This window comes from Hyla sarda, chromosome 3, assembly GCF_029499605.1.
Source record: "Hyla sarda isolate aHylSar1 chromosome 3, aHylSar1.hap1, whole genome shotgun sequence".
NCBI classification, from domain to species: Eukaryota; Metazoa; Chordata; class Amphibia; order Anura; family Hylidae; genus Hyla; species Hyla sarda.
In genome coordinates, this window is record NC_079191.1 from 213,828,455 (window position 1) to 213,849,964 (window position 21,510).

At 42.8% G+C, this 21,510-nt stretch overlaps 1 protein-coding gene across 8 annotated transcripts in view; it reads right to left on the reverse strand.

Annotated features, from left to right (window-relative positions):
- Positions 1-21,510, reverse strand: part of SYNCRIP (synaptotagmin binding cytoplasmic RNA interacting protein) — a 56,636-nt gene that overhangs the window by 24,514 nt on the left and 10,612 nt on the right. For all 8 annotated transcript variants that reach the window (XM_056566033.1, XM_056566032.1, XM_056566031.1 and 5 more), the window contains 5 exons: positions 16,293-16,411; positions 15,841-15,948; positions 9,298-9,411; positions 9,015-9,191; positions 7,083-7,218 (listed from right to left, as the gene is read on the reverse strand). In XM_056566033.1, the coding sequence (XP_056422008.1) occupies positions 7,083-7,218; positions 9,015-9,191; positions 9,298-9,411; positions 15,841-15,948; positions 16,293-16,411 (654 nt within the window). The remainder of the gene's footprint in view (positions 1-7,082; positions 7,219-9,014; positions 9,192-9,297; positions 9,412-15,840; positions 15,949-16,292; positions 16,412-21,510) is intronic.

Here is a 21,510-nt window from a genome sequence, read left to right on the forward strand (position 1 = left end):
GAGCCGATGCGAAGGTATGAACCCGATAGAATTTCGAAAAAGTGTGCAAAGCAGCCACTTTACAGATCTGCAAGGCCGAGGCCTTGTTTCGGAGAGCCCAGGATGCTCCCACAGAGCGAGTGGAATGAGCCAAAACCCTGAAAGGTGGGGTCCTCCCCTTGCAGCGGTAAGCTTCTCAAATAGCACATCGGATCCATTGAGAAATGGTGGCCTTAGAAGCAGGCTGTCCCTTTCAACAGCCTTCCGTAAGGATGAAAAAAGAATCCCACTGACGAAAGGAAGAGGTGATGGAAAGATAAGTCTGAACTGCTCGAACCACATCCAATTTGTGAAGCAGGTGATGGATGACGGAAGGATGATGTACTCGTTGAGATGAAAAACCTTAGGCAAGAAAGACTGATCTGGTCGGAAAACAACCTTGTCCTGATGAATTATCAGGAAAGGAGTACGGCAGGAGAGAGCCGTCAGTTCAGAAACTCTCCTAATGGAGGTAATAGCTATAAGAAAAAGAATAAAAAGGGCCGAAACTTGACCCTTAAGGGAACTGAGAGCCAGCCCTAGTTCCAACCCCGACTGTAAAAAGGAATGGAGACGGGGCACGGAAAAGGTAACTGGAGAAAAAGTAAGACCGCCAGGTACGGTGGTAAATTTTCGCAGGAGGGATTGCGAGCCCTAAGCATGGTGCGAATTACCTGGGAAGAGAAGCCGCGGGCCCTTAGAACCGCAGTCTCAACCACCACGCCGTCAAATGCAGCGACTGTAATTTGGGGTGGCAAAGGGGACCCTGTGACAGTAGGTCTGGACGAAGAGGAAGGCGGGACGGAACGTCGTCCAGAAGCCAGACCACGACGGCGTACCATGCCCTTCGACACCAGAATGGCGGGGACTCCTTCCGCCTTGAGCTTCCTCAGGACCCTGGGAAGGAGAGGGAGAGGAGGGAACAGGTAGGGCAGGACAAAGCCCGACCACGGAATTACTAAGGCATCCACGGCTAGAACCAGGGGGTCCCTGGACTTTGACACAAACTTTGGTACTTTCCAGTTGCGTCGAGACGCAAAGAGATCCACGTCCGGGGTCCCCCATAGGTCGCAGATCTGCGCGAACACCTCCGGAAGAAGAGACCACTCTCTGGGGTCAGCTGAGGACATCCGCTTCCCAATTGAGAACTCATGGAATGTGAATCGCCGAAATGGCTGGAACCACTTGTTCCGCCTAGAGGAGGATGAGCTGCAAGTGCCGCCCTGCCGATTGATGTATGCCACAGTTGTGGCATTGTCCGACTGGACACGGACAGGGTGACCCAGAAGCAGGGACTCCCAATGCTTCAGACAAGATAAATCGCCCTCAGTCCCAGAATGTTTATGGAAAGAAGGGCTTCTTGGGGAGGCCAGAGGCCCTGACCCATCTGATCCCTGAAGACACCCCCCCCCCACAGCCCGACAGGCTGGCGTCCGTCGTGACCACCTGCCAGTGGAGGGGGAGGAACGAACTCCCCTGAAGAAGAAGAGGGGAGCGGAGCCACCAACACAGAGACCGCCGAGTCCAGAGCGGGAGAACAATCTTGCAATTGAGAGAGCGGGGGGGACCTGTCCCATCGTGAAAGAATCGCCAGCTGAAGAGTACGGTAATGAAACTGGGCAAAGGGTACGGCCTCCATGGCTGCCACCATCCGACCCAGTACTTCCATGCAAGTACTGATGGTGACCGGGGATGGTGTACGGAGGGAGCGGACTCCCGACAAGAGGGCTAGACGTTTGTCCGGCGGAAGGCGAATCCGAGCAGAGGCAGAGTCGAACTGAAGCCCCAAGAAGACCAGAGACTGGGTGGGGGAGAGAACCGACTTGTCTCGGTTGACCCGAAGCGACACAAGGTCTGAAGAGAGAGGCTCACATTCTCCAGAGCCTGGGCTCTGGTGGGCGCTTTGATGAGAAGGTCATCCAAGTAGGGTATCACTGAGACCCCTCTTGACCGTAACAGAGCTACCACAGGTGCCAGAATCTTGGTAAAGACTCGTGGTGCTGTGGCCAGACCGAAGGGGAGAGCCACAAATTGTTAATGATCTCCCGGAACCGCAAAGCAGAGGTACCGCTAGTGTCCGGGAAAAATTGGAACGTGGAGGTAGGCATCCTTGATGTCCACCGAGGAAAGAAACTCCCCTTGATCCATAGATGCCACCACCGAACGGAGACATTCCATTTGGAAATGGCGGATAAGAAGATGGTGGTTGAGAAGTTTGAGATCCAGGATTGGCCGCACAGAACAGTTTTTTTTTTCTTGGGAACCACGAAAAGATTGGAATAAAAACCCCGAAAGCGTTCCCTTGAAGGAGCTGGGACGATGACACCCTGGACGAGAAGGGACTGAAGAGGCTCCCGAAATCCCCTCGCAAGCAAGGGAGATCAGGGAGCATGGGACTGGAAAAAAACTATCCCTCGAAAGGGAGGCAAATTCTATCCTGTATCCGTTGGACACCACGTCCCTGATCCAGGAGTCCTGAATGTGCGTGGTCCAAACGTCTCGAAAAAACAAGACTACCTCCTACCCGGAAAAAAGCTGCGGACAGGGGCGTCCCTTCATGCAGAAGTGGGTTTGTATTTGCCCGCAAAACGGTCAGGACGGTTGGTGTCCGACTTCCACAAGGGACGGGCCTTGAAAAAGGGAACCTTCTTGTCCCATGGAGGCGCCTGGTTGGACCCTTTTGAGGGGCCAGACGTTCGAAAGGAAGAAGACTTCCTACGGAAAGAAGTGCTAGGTTTGTTTTGAGGTAAAGAGCTCTTGCCCCCTGTCGCCTCAGAGATAATCTCATCCAGGCGCTTGCCAAAAAGACAGGAACCAGTAAAAGGAATCTCTGTGAGAGACTTCTTGGATGCAGCATCCGCGTTCCAAGTTTTAAGCCAAATGGAACGACAGAGGGCCACTAGATTACTGGTGGCATAAGCAGCGCAGCGAGCTGAGTGCAAGGAAGCAGAACACAGGAAATCTCCAGCTTTGGAACATTGGAGGGCCAGAGCAGACAGTTCTTCTGGGGGAGAACCTGAAAGAATGCCCTGACGGAGTTGGGACTGCCAAACCGAGAGGGCCTAGACACCCAGGCGGAGGCGAAGGCAGGGAAGAACCCGCTGCTTCAAAGGCATACTTCACTAACAACTCAACCTTTTTGTCCGCAGGATCCTTGAAGGCCTCTGCATCCGCCAGCGGAAAAGTAGTAGCTTTAGAGAGGCGAGAAACGGGAGGATCCACCGACAGAGAGGAAGTCACTTTGGAAACAAGGTCCTTGGCGAAAGGAGATCGCACTTGGACTTTCTTCCGTCCCTGAAACTTCTGCGCAGGGTGCTTCCAGGCAGATTCTAGAATGGCCTCAAATTCAGCGAGAGAGCTGAACACTTTGGGTGCCGGTCAGGAACGATGAAAGGATACCTCTTGAGCTGCGTCCGAAGTTCCTGGGTCCTCTAGGTTAAAGTTGTCTCTTATGGCCATAACCAATGAGTTCACCGTGTCCACTGAGTCCGAACGGTCCTCCGAATCGGAACCCTCGGCCGCTAGCTCTCCAGGAGAGTGCGAACGAGTGGAGGCGGCCCTGGAAGAGGGAGACTCAGACCTGGTACGTGGTTCAGGAAAGCTAGAGCGGCGACCACGGGAACGTCCACTAGAAGAGCGATGCGTGTGGCCTGAAGAAGTGATCGGGCGAGACCTGTGAGAGGAACGCCCGTGCCTACCAGTAGACTCCTGGGAATAGTCAGAGGAGATACCCCTATTACACTTACGCGAAGCGTAGGGAGAAGGGGGAACGGGACCTTCTAGAGGGCCGGTGAAGGGTAGACCTCTCCAAGGCAGTCACCAAAGAACGGGAGACCTGTGCCAAGTCGGATATAGACTGGGAGGGGGAGGAAACCCAGGCTGGAGGGGCGGCCGAACCCACCACCAGGTCTGAAGGGGCACCTGGGTTAGAAATAGCAGGGGGGTCTGGGGGAGCAGTGGCGCAGGCAGAACGAAAGGGTTCAGCAGAACCTGGCATTTTTGCAGAGCAGCTTTTACAAGCGTAATGGGTAACTAATATTCCCGAAATCTGCTTAGAGGGAGGTACAGTTTTGGGCACGGACATAGTCAAAAAATCAACAGTCTCACCCAGAGTCTGTGTCCCAAGGCAGCTGCTGTGAGGAGAACTCTGCACCGTGCTGAGGGAGAGAGAAAAGACGCCGGATCAGGGCAAGGAGCTCTGTGATTGGCCCCTGCACGGCCCCACAGCGCTGATTGGTGGGCCTTTCAGCTATTGAAAGAGAGACCGAAGCGTGTCTCGAAACACGTCTAGCCCACCCACCTTATACCAGCAGTCTGATACAGACACCTTGATCAAAAGCCAGGAATGCACTTTACGATTTGCAACCGCTGGAGACCCAAGGACTGGGGACCACTGCAATACGTGTGCATCAGCACACGAGGACACCGCCAGTATCCATTGCCAGCATCCACTACTGATCCTCTATTTTACCACCGCTTCCGTGGACACCCGCTCAGCCCCGACAGTTTCCATCGGCTGGACGCCAGCCGTGCCAGTCCGGCATCACGGGAACCCACGTAGCTGCTTTGCGGCTTATCCTCCAGACAGGCATCTACCAACCTAGAGCCGGATGCAAGCCGCGCCAGCCTGACTGTGTGCCTAGGATTACCGCTAGGAGGATCGGTAAGTGGTGCTGTGCACCATCATATGGATACATAATTGCAATATACCACCTATGTCCATAGGAATATATGCTATAAAAACAATCTAAGGATACCGGTATCCACGTTTTACCACAACCATTGTGATACTAACAATTGAACACTAACCTATCTTCACAAACCGGATACAAACTATAATACTGCAAGGTTATCCAATACTATTGCCTTTTATCCTGGAAAGCAAACAATAGCTGGTTTCAATATGTATACACGCGTGTGCGTGATTAATATATATATATTATATATATATTATATATATATATATATATATATATATATATATATATATATATATATATATATATATAGTATAAATTTTATAAGCTATATAATTTTTTGATTATTTTTAATTAAAAGTTATACTTTTTAAACTATTTTACCATCAATTGTACTATTCTACCCCCTGCAGGGGTAGATGGTCACTATATTATAAATAAATATTGAAATATATTGAATTCTCCTAAATCACTTATTTACCACCCATACACTATCCACTCACATCACCCAATCACTTATTGTAATTTCTACTTAATATTTATACACATTTTCTACATACACACACACACACACACACATATTATATATAATATATGTGTGTATATTATATATATATATATATATATATATATATATATATATATATACACACACACACACATACATATATCACCTGAGTATATCACATCCTTTTCTTTCACCTTATACCACCAACACATAAATCAATTTATTTACAACTATTTAGTATTTAACTATATAAGCCCATATTTGAGAAAATACGCAATCAGTATATATATCCATATATACACCTCTTCTATATTTAAATAAGGTTGTATGGGTTACACAACCTTGGCGTGAGTACTCATCTGGCAGTGAATTCCATACAATCACATTTTCGGTTGCAGCTATCTCCCTACATTTTTCATATTTTCAATTATGTTGAGGTCAGGAGATTGTGAAGGCCATGGCAAAACCTTCAGTTTAGGCCTCTTGATGTAATCCCCTGTGGATTTTGGAGGTGTGTTTAAGATCATTATCCATTTGCAGAAGCCATCCTCTCTTAAACTTCAGCTTTTTCACAGATGGCATCAAGTTAGTATCCAAAATTTGCTGAAATTTTATTGAATCAATTTTTCCATCTACTCGTGAGATATTCCCTGTGCCACTGGCTGCAATTCAACCCCAAAGCATGATTGATCCACCCCCATGCTTAACAGTTGGACAGAGGTTCTTTTCATTAAATTCTGTTCCCCTTCTTCTCCAAACGCATCTTTGCTCATTCCGGCCAAAAAGTTCAATTTTAACCTCATCGGTCCACAGAACTTGTTTCCAAAATGCATCAGGTTTGTCTATAGGTTCATTTGCAAAGTTCAAATGCTGATTTTTGTGGTGAGGACGTAGAAGAGTTTTTTTTTCTGATGACTCTTCCTTGAAGACCATATTTGTACATGTATCTCTTTATAGTGGAGTAGTGTACCACAACTCCAGTGTCTGCCAGATCTTTCTGGAGGGATTGTGCAGTCAAACGTGGGTTTTGAATTTTCTCACAATCCTGCAAGCTGTTCTGTCTGATATTTTTCTTGGTCTTCCCGATCTTGCTTTAACTTCCACTGTTCCTGATCACTGCCATTTCTTAAATTACATTCCGAACAGAGGATATTGACATCTGAAAACGTTTTGCTATCTTTTTATAGCCTTCTCCAGCTTTGCGAGCGTCAACTATTTTCAGTTTCAGATTTCTAGACATCTGTTTAGAAGAACCCATGGTGCCGATTGTTGGAGCAAGGTCAGATGAGTCTGGGCATTATAAACTTCTGAGATTGACATCATCGGGTCTTCCCAGATGATTGAGAACAATCCATGACACTGGCAGGTCTCATGTGCATGCTATAAATTCTGCAGGGTATGCTATAAATTCTGCAGGGTGCCCATTGCAGACGCCATTTTTTGTTTTCTGTTTGGAAAGTGTAAATCATGGAAATAAAATCTAACTTAACATTAAAAGAATGTCTAATCTGTAATTTGATGCCTTTTGGAGATTTTTTTCATCTTTCCTTGGCTTCTTTATGCACATTAATACAAATTTTTACCTGGGGTGAGCAAACTTTTGATCCCCACTGTATGACTAATCAGTCTGTATAAACACATAAAAAAGGGAGAGATTTATCAAAACCTGTCCAGAGGAAGTGGTGCCCATAGCAACTAGATCAGATCGCTTCTTCCATTTTTCAGAGGCCTTTTCAAAAAAAGAAAGCAGCAATCTGATTGGTTGCTATGGGCAATAAAGCAACTTTACCTCTGGACAGGTTCTGATAAATCTCCCACATTTTATTCAAGGTCTCATAGTTATTAAATGGAAAGCTTACCAGTGACTTTACTAAATTCTTCGACAATTTGTTCCTTTGTTTTACTTTTTGGAATAGACCCAACAAAAAGTCTATTATTGGCAACAGAGATGCAAACACCAATATGCTTTCCTGCTCGAATTTCATGGTTGTTGTACTGCAAAAAACAAACACGAAAACATTTCGAAGGTTTACTAAAGAGGTGCTCCAGATTGAGATTACCATCTAATTAGTGGATGAACAATATAGGACAAAAAAAAATCAGTGAGGCCAAATTACTGGCTAGAATGGGGAACCCTGGGAGCCCTTGCATTCAACTGCTCTAGTCGAACGCTAAAGGAGGCACAGAAAGTCAACATTTGCACCAGACAGACTCTCCATCTAATGGATAGGTGATAAATGTAGGCCAGCATATGCCTGTGAAGACAATATTTTCTAGTCATACACCTGTAACATTTAGAATGGAATTGTTTAAAACAGAACAAACCACATAATATGCCGTAAATGTCTGATCATAAGTATCTGAAACTGGTGGGGAAACCAGAGGCTGGTTAGCCCCATTTGCTATTTTTTTATTCAATGTACTCATATCATGCTTCTCAACCTGTTTTCATTGACTCCTTTAGTAATTTTAAAATTTACAAGATAATTTATAGGGGTGAAGCCTAGGCCACCCCAACTGTGGTTAAACTATTGAGGCCTTAGAAGCAAAGTTAAGAAGCCTTAAGCTATACAAGAAATGATGCAGTCCTCTTCATTGAAGTCAATGTAAATTATGTAAAGATGAGCATACATTTTTGCCCACTGTTACAAATAAGCTCTAAATGATACAAAATTTAACCTGGGAAGGGTTGCACCTAAAAGGATATATGCGTTTTCAATCTTAGGTGACCAATTCAAATTTAGTAATACAAATGTTCTAGCAAAAAAATAAAAAAAACAAACATTAAAAGGGGTTCTCCGGTGAAATTTTTTATTTTTTTTTTTTTAAATCAACTGGTGCCAGAAAGTTAAACAGATTTGTAAATTACTATTATTAAAAAAATCTTAATCCTTCCTGTACTTAGCTGCTGATTACTACAGCGGAAATTCTTTTTTTTTGAAACACAGAACTGTCTGACATCACGAGCACAGTGCTCTCTGCTGACATCTCTGTCCATTTTGCTATGGGGATTTCCTTTTACCTTGGACAGTTCCTAAAAATGGACAGAGATGTCAGCAGAGAGCACTGTGCTCGTGATACAGCAGACAGCTCTATGTTTCAAACAGAAAATAAATTCCACTGTAGTATTCAGCAGCTAATAAGTACAGGAAGGATTAAGATTTTTTAATAGAAGCATTTACAAATCTGTTTAACTTTCTGGCACCAGTTGATTTAAAAAAAATAATAAAATAAAAAATAAAGTTTTTCACCGGAGTACCCCTTTAAACTGGAGACAGTCTAAGGTTGCAACTAACATTTAATTTTATCAAATTGATTTGTCAGTTCAGCCCTGATACCTGTGTCCGAAGAGTGATCCGGTTCACCTGTTACTTCCTCTGGTCAGGCACTGGGTGGAGCTTCATGACGTCACTGCTGCTGTTTCCCCAAGCCTGCTTGAAATGAGGCTCAGCAGAGAAGAAGCAGCAATGACGTTACGCAGCTGCCCCCCCTCCCCTCGAAGGAAGTAACAGGTGAACCAGACCACGTATCCTAGGGCTGAAACAACAAATCGATCAATAAATCATCTTTAGTTGCAGCCCTATTCTTTAGACATGCTTAATTTATCAATCAACCAAATACACTGAAATCAATGGCATTTGAAGACTGCCAGTCTAACTTTACACTAAGAGTCTTATCAAAATCTGGACCAATGTGTTCTGGAGAGGTACTTCTCCAAAAGCAACATGAATACATCCCAACTGTGTTTAGAAAGAAAAAAGGTACAGTATCTAATCTATTAGAAGACTTACCAATTTAACAGCCTCCTGGGCAGCCTCTTTTGTACAAAATGTCACAAAAGCATAGCCTCTATTTAAACCAGTTAAAGGATCCATCATTAAACGGAGATCCCATATTGGACCAGCCTTTTCAAATAGAGGAACTAGCTCATCTTCGAAGAGATCTCTGGGAATTTTGCCCACAAATATCTAAAACAATAAATATTAAATGAACTATTAGATAAATATTAGATTATATATAGAGGGAAAACACAAAAAAAATGTAAAAAAACACAAGATTTTTTTTTTGTACTACCTCTGTCCCAACAGAAGGTTGCTGCCCTGAGTGAACTGTGCTTGGGGGTGGACCTCCATATTTTCTTTGACCAGTTGTCACATCTAGAGTGTATCCTGTTCTTTCAAGAAGGGCCTGAAGAGAAAAAAAAAAAAACTTGCTGAATTTTTGATCTTAAAAGGAGAAAATGCTCTTTCCCAACATAACATGAAATAGTATTTAACCCAATACTGCACAACAATATTAGTGGAAGGCTAATATCACATAATGCACATGTACCATACCTGTCGAGTGTGGATAACTCATTTATACTCCTTATTAATTAAACTGCAGGACAGTTGCTTAACTCCTTAAAGACATGAGAAGTAAATGTATGTCATGGTGCCTGTGTGGTGGTACTTAACGCACCGGACCGATGCTCGCGACATGCGTGGCAGGTCCTGGGTGCCATAATCGGGCTGATGTCCACCATTAAGACCTCAGATGATGTGATCAATACAGATCACTGCATCTGCGGCAGTTCCATCAGAAAAATGGATTATCTGATCATCCGCAGCGCTGCCGCGGCGATCCGATCATCTGTAATGGTGGACGGTGGTCACCTCACCTGCCTCTGTCCACCTCCTTGGGTCTTCTCTGGTCGGAGATCGAGCAGACCAGAGCAGAAGATGACCAATAACTCTGATCAGTGCTATACCCTATGCATAGCACTGAACAGTATTAGCAATCAAATGATTGCTATAAATAGTCCCCTATGGGGACATAAGTGTAAAAGAAAATGTAAAAAAACAAAAGAAAATAAAAGTGAAAAATCCCCTCCCCCAATAAAAAGGTAAAACCTAAGTTTTTCGCATTTTACCCCCCAAAAAGCATAAAAAAAAAAATCTCACGGCTGATCGGGGTACTGTTATTGAGCTGGCTCTAGGGGCAGCTTTTAAGGAGAGTGAGCCAAGCATGAGGCTCCTCTCTCGCAGTATGGGAATTTTGGAAGTTCCTAGGACTAGGGGCGATGGCGGTCTTTGCCAGATCAAGCATGGCCAGTCCGTTCTTTTATTTTATGTTCTTTTGGGTGGTTTTTGTGTCTTACATGGGAGGGGGTGGGAGGGTGGTGGTGGGTTGCCCTTAGCTGCGTTCTTTGTACTCCAAACTCGAGGTTCCGCCACTACTCAGTTTCTCCGATATTAAACATTATAACCTGTCATGCCTGTTCCGGCATTGTATCGACTGGCTGAGGGGTGACTTGTGCTATTCCAACACCGTTCTGGAGGGGGGGATGGTGGCTCCCTGGTCGCTTCCTGCACTATTGCATACTAAATGCTCTGCACTGCCGCCACATTTCAGGAATAGTGTTCTGTTTAGGGATACAATAGGGGCGTGGAAACAGTGCAGAGACTTGATGTCCCTTCCTTTTTATCTTAGTAAATACATGCCGCTGTGGACTCTTCCCGAGTTCCAGTTGGGCAGGTCCACCGCCCAATTCCGGGAGTGGCATTCGGCAAACATATTGACGGTGGCCGATCTGTTCCACGACGTCGAACCTAGATACCTGACATTCTCTGAACTATCTGACAAGTTTGGACTAGGCGGGGGACATTACTTACCTTACTGTCAACTGATTGCGTTCTTACGCCCCAGACTGACCATCTTGTCCCGGGAACACTCAGAGACCTCTTTTGACATCTTCATTTGTTCCTCTTCTCCTTATCACACTCTTTCCTGTCTCTATCGCTACCTTAAGCGCCGAGGCAGTGATTCTGTTTTAGCCTCCCTATTTACCTACTGGGAGAACAAATTATCCGAAACTGATTTAACCGTTCCCATCTTAGAGGGGTGGACGAAGCTTCGAAAGGCGGTGACTAACGAGGGATGGAGGGAGACCCAATTCAAAATCTTGCACCATGCCATTACGGATTCTCATTGCCACGGACGCTCGACAGACCCGACAATAGAAAATTGCCCGAACTGTGGGGATTATAGGACTGACTTACTACACGAACTTTGGTCATGCAGGTCATCACGTGTCTTTTGGGAGACTGTGTCTACCACTATATTGCGGAAGTTGATCCCAGATATAGTCTTGACACAGAAATTGGCTATTCTCCACGTTGGCCAGGAGGGTGTGTATCTCACTTATGGCTCATACCGTTATCCTGGTGGCCAAGAGATGCCTATTGGCGCACTGGTTGGAAACGAGAATGCCAACTGTAGAGTAAGTCCTGGGCCAGCTGAAGAGATAAATGCACCTGGATAGCTTGGAGATTCTTAGGACTAAGAAAAAGATCACGGCGCATAAAGTGAGCCCTCATACCGCCGTTTATATTGAAAAATTTTAAAGTTATAGGTCGTCAAAATAGAGGGATGCTAAACGTACTAATTTGGCAAAAAAAAAAAAAGTTAGATTTTTTTTTAAGGGGTACAATAATATAATGATGTAATCATGGGTATCATTTCAATTGTAATGACCCACAGAATAAAGAAAACATGTCACTTTTACCGTAAATTGTACAGCATAAAAACAAACCCTTCCAAAAGTCTGTGGATGAAAATAGAAGTTATGATTTTTAAAAGGCTAGGAGGAAAAAACGAAAATGCAAAAATAAAATTGCCCTGGTCCTCAACCCCTTAAGGACCCGGCCATTTTTGCACATGTGACCACTGTCACTTTAAGCATTAATAGCTCTTAGATGCTTTTACTTTTCATTCTGATTTCAAGATAGTTTTTTCGTGACATATTATACTATATGTTGATGGTAAATTTTTGTCAATACTTGCATCATTTCTTAGTGAAAAATTCCCAAATTTCATAAAAAAAAATCGGAAAAAATGTTGCATTTTTTTTACTTTGAAACTCTCTGCTTATAAGGAAAATGGATATTACAAATAAATTATATATTTATTCACATATACAATACGTCTACTTTATGTTTGCATCATAAAAGTTGACAAAGTTACATTTTGGAAGAAATTAGAGGATTTCAAAGTTCAGCAGCAATTTTCCACCAAATTTTCAAAATCAGAATTTTGCAGGGAGCAGTTCAGTTTTGAAGTGGATTTGAAGGGTCTTCATATTAGAAATACCCCATAAATGACCCCATTATAAAAACTGCACCCCTCAAAGTATTCAAAATGACATTCAGTAAGTGTGTTAACCCTTTAGGTCTTTCACAGGAATAGCAGCAAAGTGAAGGAGAAAATTCAAAATCTTTATTTTTTTTTTTACACATGTTCTTCTAGACCCAGTTTTTGGGGTAAAAGGAGAGAAATCACCCAAAATTGGCAACCCAATTTCTCTCGAGTAAGAAAATATCTCATGCGTATGTTCTGTGGGTGCACTAGAGGGCTCAGAAGGGAAGGAGCGACAATAGGATTTTGCAGAGTGAGTTTTTCTGAAATGGTTATTTGGGGGAATGTTTCATTTAGGAAGCCAGAACAGCAAAAAAAAAAAAAATAATTATAATATATTATATATATATATATTTTTTTTTTTCTCTTCTGGCACAAAGGCACATTAATATTATATATATATATATATATATATATATATATATATATATATATATATAGAAAAAAGAAAAAAAACATTGAAAACTACACCCCTCGAATAATGTAACAAGGGGTACAGAGAGCATTAAACACCCCACAATTGTTTGACGACTTTTCGTTAAAGTCGGATGTGTAAATGAAAAAAAAAAAATTTATTTCTTCATTAAAATGCATTTTTCCCCCAAATTTTACTTTTACAAGGGGCAATAGGAGAAAGTGACCCAGAAAATTTGTAACCCCATTTCTTGTATGGAAATGTATGGAGTATGGAAATACCACATGAGTTGACGTCAAGTGCTCTACTGGTGGATGACAATGCTCAGAAGAGAAGGAGCGCCATTAAGCTTTTGGAGAGAGAATTTGGTTGGAATAGAAGTCGGGGGCCATGTGCGTTTACAAAGCCCCCTGTGGTGCCAGAACAATGGACCCCCCCCTCATGTGCCCCTATTTTGGAAACTACACCCCTCAGAGAATTTAATAAGGGGTGCAGTGAGTATTTACACCCCACTGTCGTTTGACAGATCTTTGGAACAATGGGCTGAGCAAATTAAAAATTACATTTTTCATTTTCACGGAACACTGTTCCAAAAATCTGTCAGACACCTGTGGGGTGAAAATGCTCACTGTACCCCTTATTACGTTACGTGAGGGGTGAAGTTTCCAAGATTGGGTCAATTGTTCTGGGACTATGGGGGCTTTGTAAACACACGTGGCCTTAAATCCGGACAAATTTTCTCTTCAAAAGCCCAATGGCGCTCCTTCTATTCTGAGCATTGTAGTGCGCCAGGAGAGCACTTTACATCCACATATGGGGCTACAAATTTTGGGAGGCTTTTTTTTTTCCTATTTTCCCTTGTGAAAATGAACAATTTAGGATAACACCAGCATCTTAGTTAAAATTCGTCAAACACCTGTGGGGTGTTAAGGCTCACTATACCCCTCGTTACATTCCGTGAGGTGTAGTTTCCAAAATGGGGTCACCCGTGGGTATTTTTTTTGCGTTCATGTCAGAACCACTGTAAAAATGAGCCACCTCTGTGCAAATCACCAATTTAGGCCTCAAATGTTCATTGTGCGCTCTCACTCCTGAGCATTGTTGTGTGTCCACAGAGCAGTTTACATAAACATATGGGGTATTTCTGTACTAAGGAGAAATTGTGTTACAAATTTTGGGGGTCTTTTTTCCCCCCCATTTACCTCTTGTGAAAATAAAAAGTATGAGGCAACACCAGCATGTTAATGTAAAAAAAAGAAAATAAAAAAATGGCACTAACAGGCTGATGTAGACCCCAACTTTTCCTTTTCATAAGGGGTAAAAGGAGAAAAAGCCCCTAAAATTTGTAACAATTTCTCCCGAGAACGGAAATACCCCATGTGTGGCCCTAAACTGTTTCCTTGAAATACGACAGGGCTCCAAAGTGAGAGAGCACCATGCACATTTGAGGACTACGTTAGGGATTGCATAGGGGTGGACATTGGGAATCACTGGCGTAGATTACCCTAACAGGGTGCCTCCAGCTGTTGCTAAACTCCCAGCATGCCTGGACAGTCAGTGGCTGTCCGGAAATGCTGGGAGTTGTTTTGCAACAGCTGGAGGCTCCGCTTTGGAAACACTACCGTACGATACGTTTATCAAGAAAGTGTATGGGGGTGTATATGTAGTGTTTTACCCTTTATTATGTGTTAGTGTAGTGTAGTGTTTTTAGGGTACATTCACACAAGCAGGGGTTTATGGTTATTCTCCCGCTAGGAGTTTGCGCTGCGGCGGGAAATTTGCCACAGCTCAAACTTGAAGCAGGAAACTCACTGTAAACCCGCCCGTGTGAATGTACATGTACAGCTGTTGCGAAAATGCAACTCCCAGCATGTACTGACATGTACTGTGCATGCTGGGAGTTCTACTTTTTCAACAGCTGGAGGCTCACTGGTTGGAAAAGTTCTGTTGTCTAACTCTGTATTTTTCTACCAGTGTGCCTCCAGCTGTTGCATGTACTGATCGCCGAAGGGCATGCTGGGAGATTTAGTTATCCAACAGCTGGAGGTACGTAACTACAACTCCCAGCATGCAGAGACAGCCGTTTGCTGTTTGTGCATTCTGGGAGTTGTAGTTTTGCAAGATTTAGAGGGCCGCGGTTTAGAAACCATGTAGCCCTCCAGCTGTTGCAAAACTACAAATCCCAGCAAGCCCAAACAGGTGTCTGGGCATGCTGAGAGTTGTAGTTTTGCAACATCTGGAGGGCTACAGTTTAGAGACCCCTGTATCGTGATTTCCAGACTGTAGCCCTCCAGATGTTGCAGGCAACTCACCGGCTTCCGTAGTCTTCACCAGGGAGCCAGCCGCACGTTATCGCCGCCAGCTGCCGCCGATTGCAAGTGACCTCCGGCGCTGGTCAAAGGACAGTTCCCCCGTTCTGCCCGGACTACGGTGGGTGGGCAGAACAGGGGAACTGAACTTAAACCCCCCCCCCCCCGATCTGCTATTGGTCGGTTGCTTCTGACCGAAAAATAGCAGGGATAGCAGGGATGGATCGTGGGTGTCTTGGACCCCCCCCCCCCAAATTTACATGGGATGCCTGCTGATAGATATCAGCAGTCATCCCGATTTGGTCCACCGGGGACCGAAATTCCCAGGGGCGTACCCAGTACCAGGAACCCAGGGCGTACCCATACGATCTGAGACCTTAAGGGGTTAAGGCCAAAATGGGCTTGGTCCTTAAGGGGTTAAAGTTGATTTAAAAGATTTAGAGCTGCAGCGATCAACTTTATTGATAACATTTGCTAACTGGATTAGTTCTTGACTAATTTAGTTACGAATAATCAGTATTTAGGGGACGTGGCCTAATGACATTGTTCCTACTACTATTTTAATACTTTCCCTGCCTTTAAGCCCCTCAGTCATCCCCCCCACATGTCCCCCTCCATCTCTAATTATCCCTCAGATGCCTTTTTGTAGAAGCTGCCGGTCTGTGGCCTACCTGCTGCACTGAAACTACGGCCTGGAGTGCTAACGTATACACACACCTTTATTTTGGACTCATCTGGGCCTTTACTAGAATCAGCAACTTTGGTCCCTTGTTTCTCTCGCTGCCTGTAGGTCTTCATGACTCCACATAAAAAGGCACTTTTATTCTAAAAGAGATAAAATGTAAACAAAATTACTATTAATAAATCAGACCAGCATGAAATTAGTCAGCTCAGACAAGAGTGAAAAGCAGTAACTTTAATATGGATGTGGCTCAAAGATATGTGCATGTCCCAAGTATTCTTGCTCACTCCCATTACAGTGATTCTGAGCCGCCATTTATCACAATTTTTCATAAGCCGGTAGCAGAATACTGTCGAATTACAGCTTATATTGAAAAAAATTAAGCTATGGGATTTTTAGACTTCAATTTAAACCACTTTGCATAGCGGAGAAAGCACTTAAGTAAAAATTCTCCTAATTAACTTAAACAACAAAAAAAATAATTTACCTGTACATGCGAGAGGTCACTATCTTTAAACTGTTGTAGCACGGCTAATGCACCTTCTTCATTGAACTCTTTCAAAGCTTCAATAGCCCTTTCATCTAAATCACTATGTGCCACTAATCCTGTAGGGGAGGGGAAAAAAAATAAGTATTACGGTAGATTAAAAAAATGCATATTTAAAAAATATATATATATATATTAAAAAAATAAAAGAAATTTGCAAGGGTCTTGGGATTTTGTTAAAATTTTCCTTATCACCTTGAATAGGTATTTTTCATTTCACAGCACCTCATTTGGATTTGTAATTTTGGGGATGTAAATCATAATTCACATTTATGCTTCTACAGAAAAAACTTCTGTAACATGTCATGCAAAAGAGCAAACCACACATGAATCATATCTACAAAAATCTGGGGGGCGCACAGCATCTAACTAGTTACTAGCCAGCCGCAGTGGTCCCAAGCTCCTGAATGTGGGCTTGAGTCAGTAGTCTGTGCCATAAGTCCTTAAAAGGGGTATTCCAGGAAAAAACTTTTTTTTTATTTATCAACTGGCTCCAGAAAGTTAAACAGATTTGTAAATTACTTCTATTAAAAAAATCTTAATCCTTTCAGTACTTATGTGCTTCTAAAGTTAAGGTTGTTCTTTTCTGTCTAAGTCCTCTCTGATGACACGTGTCTCGGGAAATGCCCAGTTTAGAAGCAAATCCCCATAGCAAACCTCTTCTAAATTGGGTGGTTCCCAAGACACGTGTCATCAGAGAGCACTTAGAAAAGAACAACCTTAACTTCAGAAGCTCATAAGTACTGAAAGGATTAAGATTTTTTAATAGAAGTAATTTACAAATCTGTTTAACTTTCTGGAGCCAGTTAATTAAATATATAAGTTTTTTCCTGGAATACCCCTTTAATGGCCCTGTGACATTAACCCCTTAATGAAAAATCCCATTTTTTGTGTACAGGACATACCTGTACGTACATAGGAGAGACATCAGGACTATAAAGCAAGTGCAGGAGCTGCACTCATTTCATAGACTAAGTAGCCCGGGACTGGCCATTAACGGTAGACATCAAAATCAACATCAGCCATTAACCTTTAAGATTCTGGCATCAAGTCTAAAATAGCTTTTAGTCACATCAACGGAAAAAAAAAATTCAAGTGGTCACAAAATGGGAACTGATACAGTCCTGTATACTGGAAAATAAGTTAGAAAAAAAAAAACTTTAGGCGCGTAAATATGGGAACCATTTTAATCGTTTTAACCCACAGAAGAAAATATGTCAGTTTAAAGGTGAGTTCACACTGAATTCAAGAGAAATTTACTTGACTAATTCCTCTTGAATTCTCCACTCCAAATTAAGCAACATCTCTTCCCATTCACTGTGTTTTACGCTTTCCTGTCCACCCACCCCTGTGCTCGGTCATGTACAGGACCTAAATGTCAATGGACATACATTCACGTCCTGCATCGTTAAGGGGTTAAATGTACATTGTAAAATTTCCCCACAGAAATGCTTTTTTGGTTGTGTTGTACATTTTATGGTAAAAGGAATGGTCATTACAAAGGCCAATTTTGTCACAAAAAACAAGCCCTCATATGGGAATAGAGATTGAAAAATAAGATTTAACCCCTTAACGACCAAGGACGTATATTTAAGTCCTTGGCCCACTCCCACGATATAACTGTGACCCCGCGTCATATCGGGTCTGTCCCGACATGTATCTGATGCCGGGACCCGGGGCTAATAGCGCGCGGCAGCGACCGCGGTGCCACGTCTAAACTGAAAGTAAAAGCTGCCTGGCTGCTCAGCGGGGCTGATCGGGAAATGCGGTGTCCCGATCAGCTGGGACATGAGCGGAGGTCCTCTTGCCTGCCTCCGGTGTGTCCCCTCGCGATTGATTGCTCCAAGCCTGAGATTCAGGCTTGAGCAATCGACCGCCGATAACCCTGATCACTGCAAAGCCATGGCTTTGCAGTGAACAGGGTATAAGATCAGTGTGTGCAGTGTTATAGGTCCCTATGGGAGCTATAACACTGCAAAAAAAAAAAAAGTGTAAAAAAAGTTAATAAATGTGATTTAACCCTTTCCTTATTAAAAGTTCAAATCACCCCCCTTTTCCCATAACAAAAAAAAACACCATGTAAATAAAAATATAAACATATGTGGTATCGCCGCATGTGTAAATGTCCGAACTGTAAAAATATATCATTAATTAAACCACACTCTCAATGGCGTACGCACAAAAAAATTCCAAAGTCCAAAATAACGTATTTTTGGTTGCTTTGTATATCATGAAAAACTGAATAAAAAGCGATCAAAAAGTCCCATCAATACAAAAATGGTACCGCTAAAAACTTCAGATCACGGCGCAAAAAATGAGCCCTCATACAGCCCCGTACGTGGAAAAATAAAAAAGTTATAGGGGTCAGAATATGACAATTTTAAACGTATACATTTTTCTGCATGTAGTTATGATGTTTTCCAGAAGTACGACAAAATAAAACCTATATAAGTAGGGTATCATTTTAATCATATGGACCTACAGAATAAAGATACGGTGTAATTTTTACCGAAAAATGTACTGTGTAGAAACGGAAGCCCCCAAAAGTTACAAAATGGCTTTTTTCTTCAATTTTGTCGCACAATTATTTTTTTTCCCGTTTCGCCGTAGATTTTTGGGTAAAATGACTGATGTCACTGCAAATTAGAATTGGTGGTGCAAAAAAATAAGCCATCAAATGGATTTTTAGGTGCAAAATTGAAAGGGTTATGATTTTTAAAAGGTGAGGAGGAAAAAACGAAAGTGCAAAAATGGGAAAAAACGTGGTCCTTAAGGGGTTGAAGCTATTAGAAGGAGAGGAGGAAAAAAGGGAAATTGAATGTGTCCTTAGAGTGCCTGTCATTAAGTGGTCCCCCCCCCCCCCCCTGCCTGCACATCCTGATTTTGATGTCATGCCCTGTCAGCATGAGGCCAAACTCAGGTCTGTTGGAGACACGGAATGCAGCCGGCACTAGGAGGGAGACCAAAAGTGCCCATATTTTAAAAAGTTATAAAAACTGTATAAAAAGTGAATAAGTATAAAATTTTTAATAAAGGAAGACAATAAAAAAATTTAACGACAGTGGCCATTTAAGGACTAAATGGGCTGTGTCCTTGAGGGGTTAAGATACCTACGGTATGTTTACATGCTCTTCTGATAATGTACAAAAAAAAAAATAAAAACACTTAATTAAAATTAGTATGTTTAACAATCGCCCAATTCTGACCCCTATAAATTTCAAATTTTCAAAGGACCAAGCTTTTTTCTGTTTTTGGACTTTCGTTTTTTCCTCCTTAACTTTTAAAAATCATGACCCTTTCAATTTTGCACCTAAAATCCATATTATGGCTTATTTTTTGCACCACCAATTCTAGTTTGTAATGACAGTCATTTTACCCAAAATGGTGAAACAGGAAAAAAAATTATTGTGCGACAAAATTGAAGAAAAAACACAATTTTGAACATTTTGGGGGCTTCCGTTTCTACTCTGTACATTTTATGGTAAAAATGACACCTTATCTTTATTCTGTAGGTCCATATGGTTAAAATGATACCCTACTTATATAGGTTGGATTTAGTCGTACTTTTGGAAAAAAAAATCATAACTACATGCAGGAAAATTTATACATTTAAAATTGTCCTCTTCTGAACCCGAACACTTATTTTTCCGCGTACAGGGTGGTATGTGGGCTATTTTTTTGCGCTGTGATCTGAAGTTTTAATCGGTAACATTTTAGTTTTGATCAGACTTTTTGATCGCTTTTTATTCCTTTTTTTATGGTATAAAAATTGACCAAAAATACGCTATCTTGGACTTTGGAAATTTTTTTGCGCGTACGCCATTGACCGTGCAGTTTAGTTTACGATATATTTTTATACTTCGGACGTGGCAATACCACGTTTATTTTTATTATGTTTATATATTTTTTTTACATGGAATTTGGGAAAAGGGGGGTGATTTAAACATTTAATAAGGAAGGGGTTAACGTGTGTTTTTAAACTTAAAATTATTTTTTTTTTTTTTTTAACTTTTTGTCCATAGAATACCATAGATCTGTGTGCTCTACGCTCAATTGATAAAGCCTGGTCCTGCGATTCTGAGCACCGGAGCCGCCGCAGCAGAAAAGGTAAGCCCTCAGGCTACCTCAGCAGTGCAGGGGGGAGCGGGAATGTGCACCGCACGTGAGCTCAGCGGCTCCCGCTCATCCTGCAGCCGAGTCAGAAGTAATTCAAAACGTATCTGCTATGAACAGGTATACCGCCCAGCCCTACCCCCAGCTACAGGAATCAGCTGGGGGCTGGCTGGTATGACACGGGCTCGAGTTAATGGCCCTGTTAATTGGACGAGCATAGACGTTCATGGTCGTTAACGGGTTAATCAATTTTCCCTACACCAAGGATAGGTTGGTAGTGGTGGAGGGAGGTTGTCTGCTGGGACACCCTGCAATCACCAGGCCAGCGCAATGATGTCTATGGGAGGGGGTGTGACAGCTGTGGTTACTTGTAATCCGGCATGGAGCAAAGTTTGATCTGTGCAGCAGATAACTAACATGCCAGACATCTTATTCCCTAGCCTTTAGATAAGGGATAAGATGTCTAGGGGCAGAGTACCCCTTTAAGGTGTTAAGAGCCATAACTCTTATTTTTCCCCCCCCATCTGCAGAACTATACGAGGGCTTTTTTTCTTTTTGTGGAACCACTTTACTTTGTATTTAGACCTTACATTTAACCATAAAAAAGGTGCAACCAAAAAAACATTTGTGGTGGAAAACTGAAAAGAAAAGCATGTCTGAGTTCACACTACGCTTTGAGACTACGGGAATCGGCCAGTATCTCATTCATTTCAATGAGCCAACTATGTGACTCTGGTTGGCTATTTTTTGCCCCGTATCCAGTTTTCTGACTGGACCTAAAACTGCGGCGCAGTTTTAGGTCCGGTCACAAAACCAGATACGGGGCAAAAATTAGCCGACTGGAGTCACTCTGTGAAATGAATGCGATATGACCCGGGTGGGATACAGGAGCGCCCGGTTTACAATCCCCCAGCTGGATCCAGTTCCCGCAGTCTCAAAACGTAGTGGGAACCCAGCCTAACGTGATGTCAAAAGTTGTTTTTAATGAACATAGCGCTTTAAGTTTGTGCTTAAGGCATGTCACAGTTATGTGACAGGAAGATTT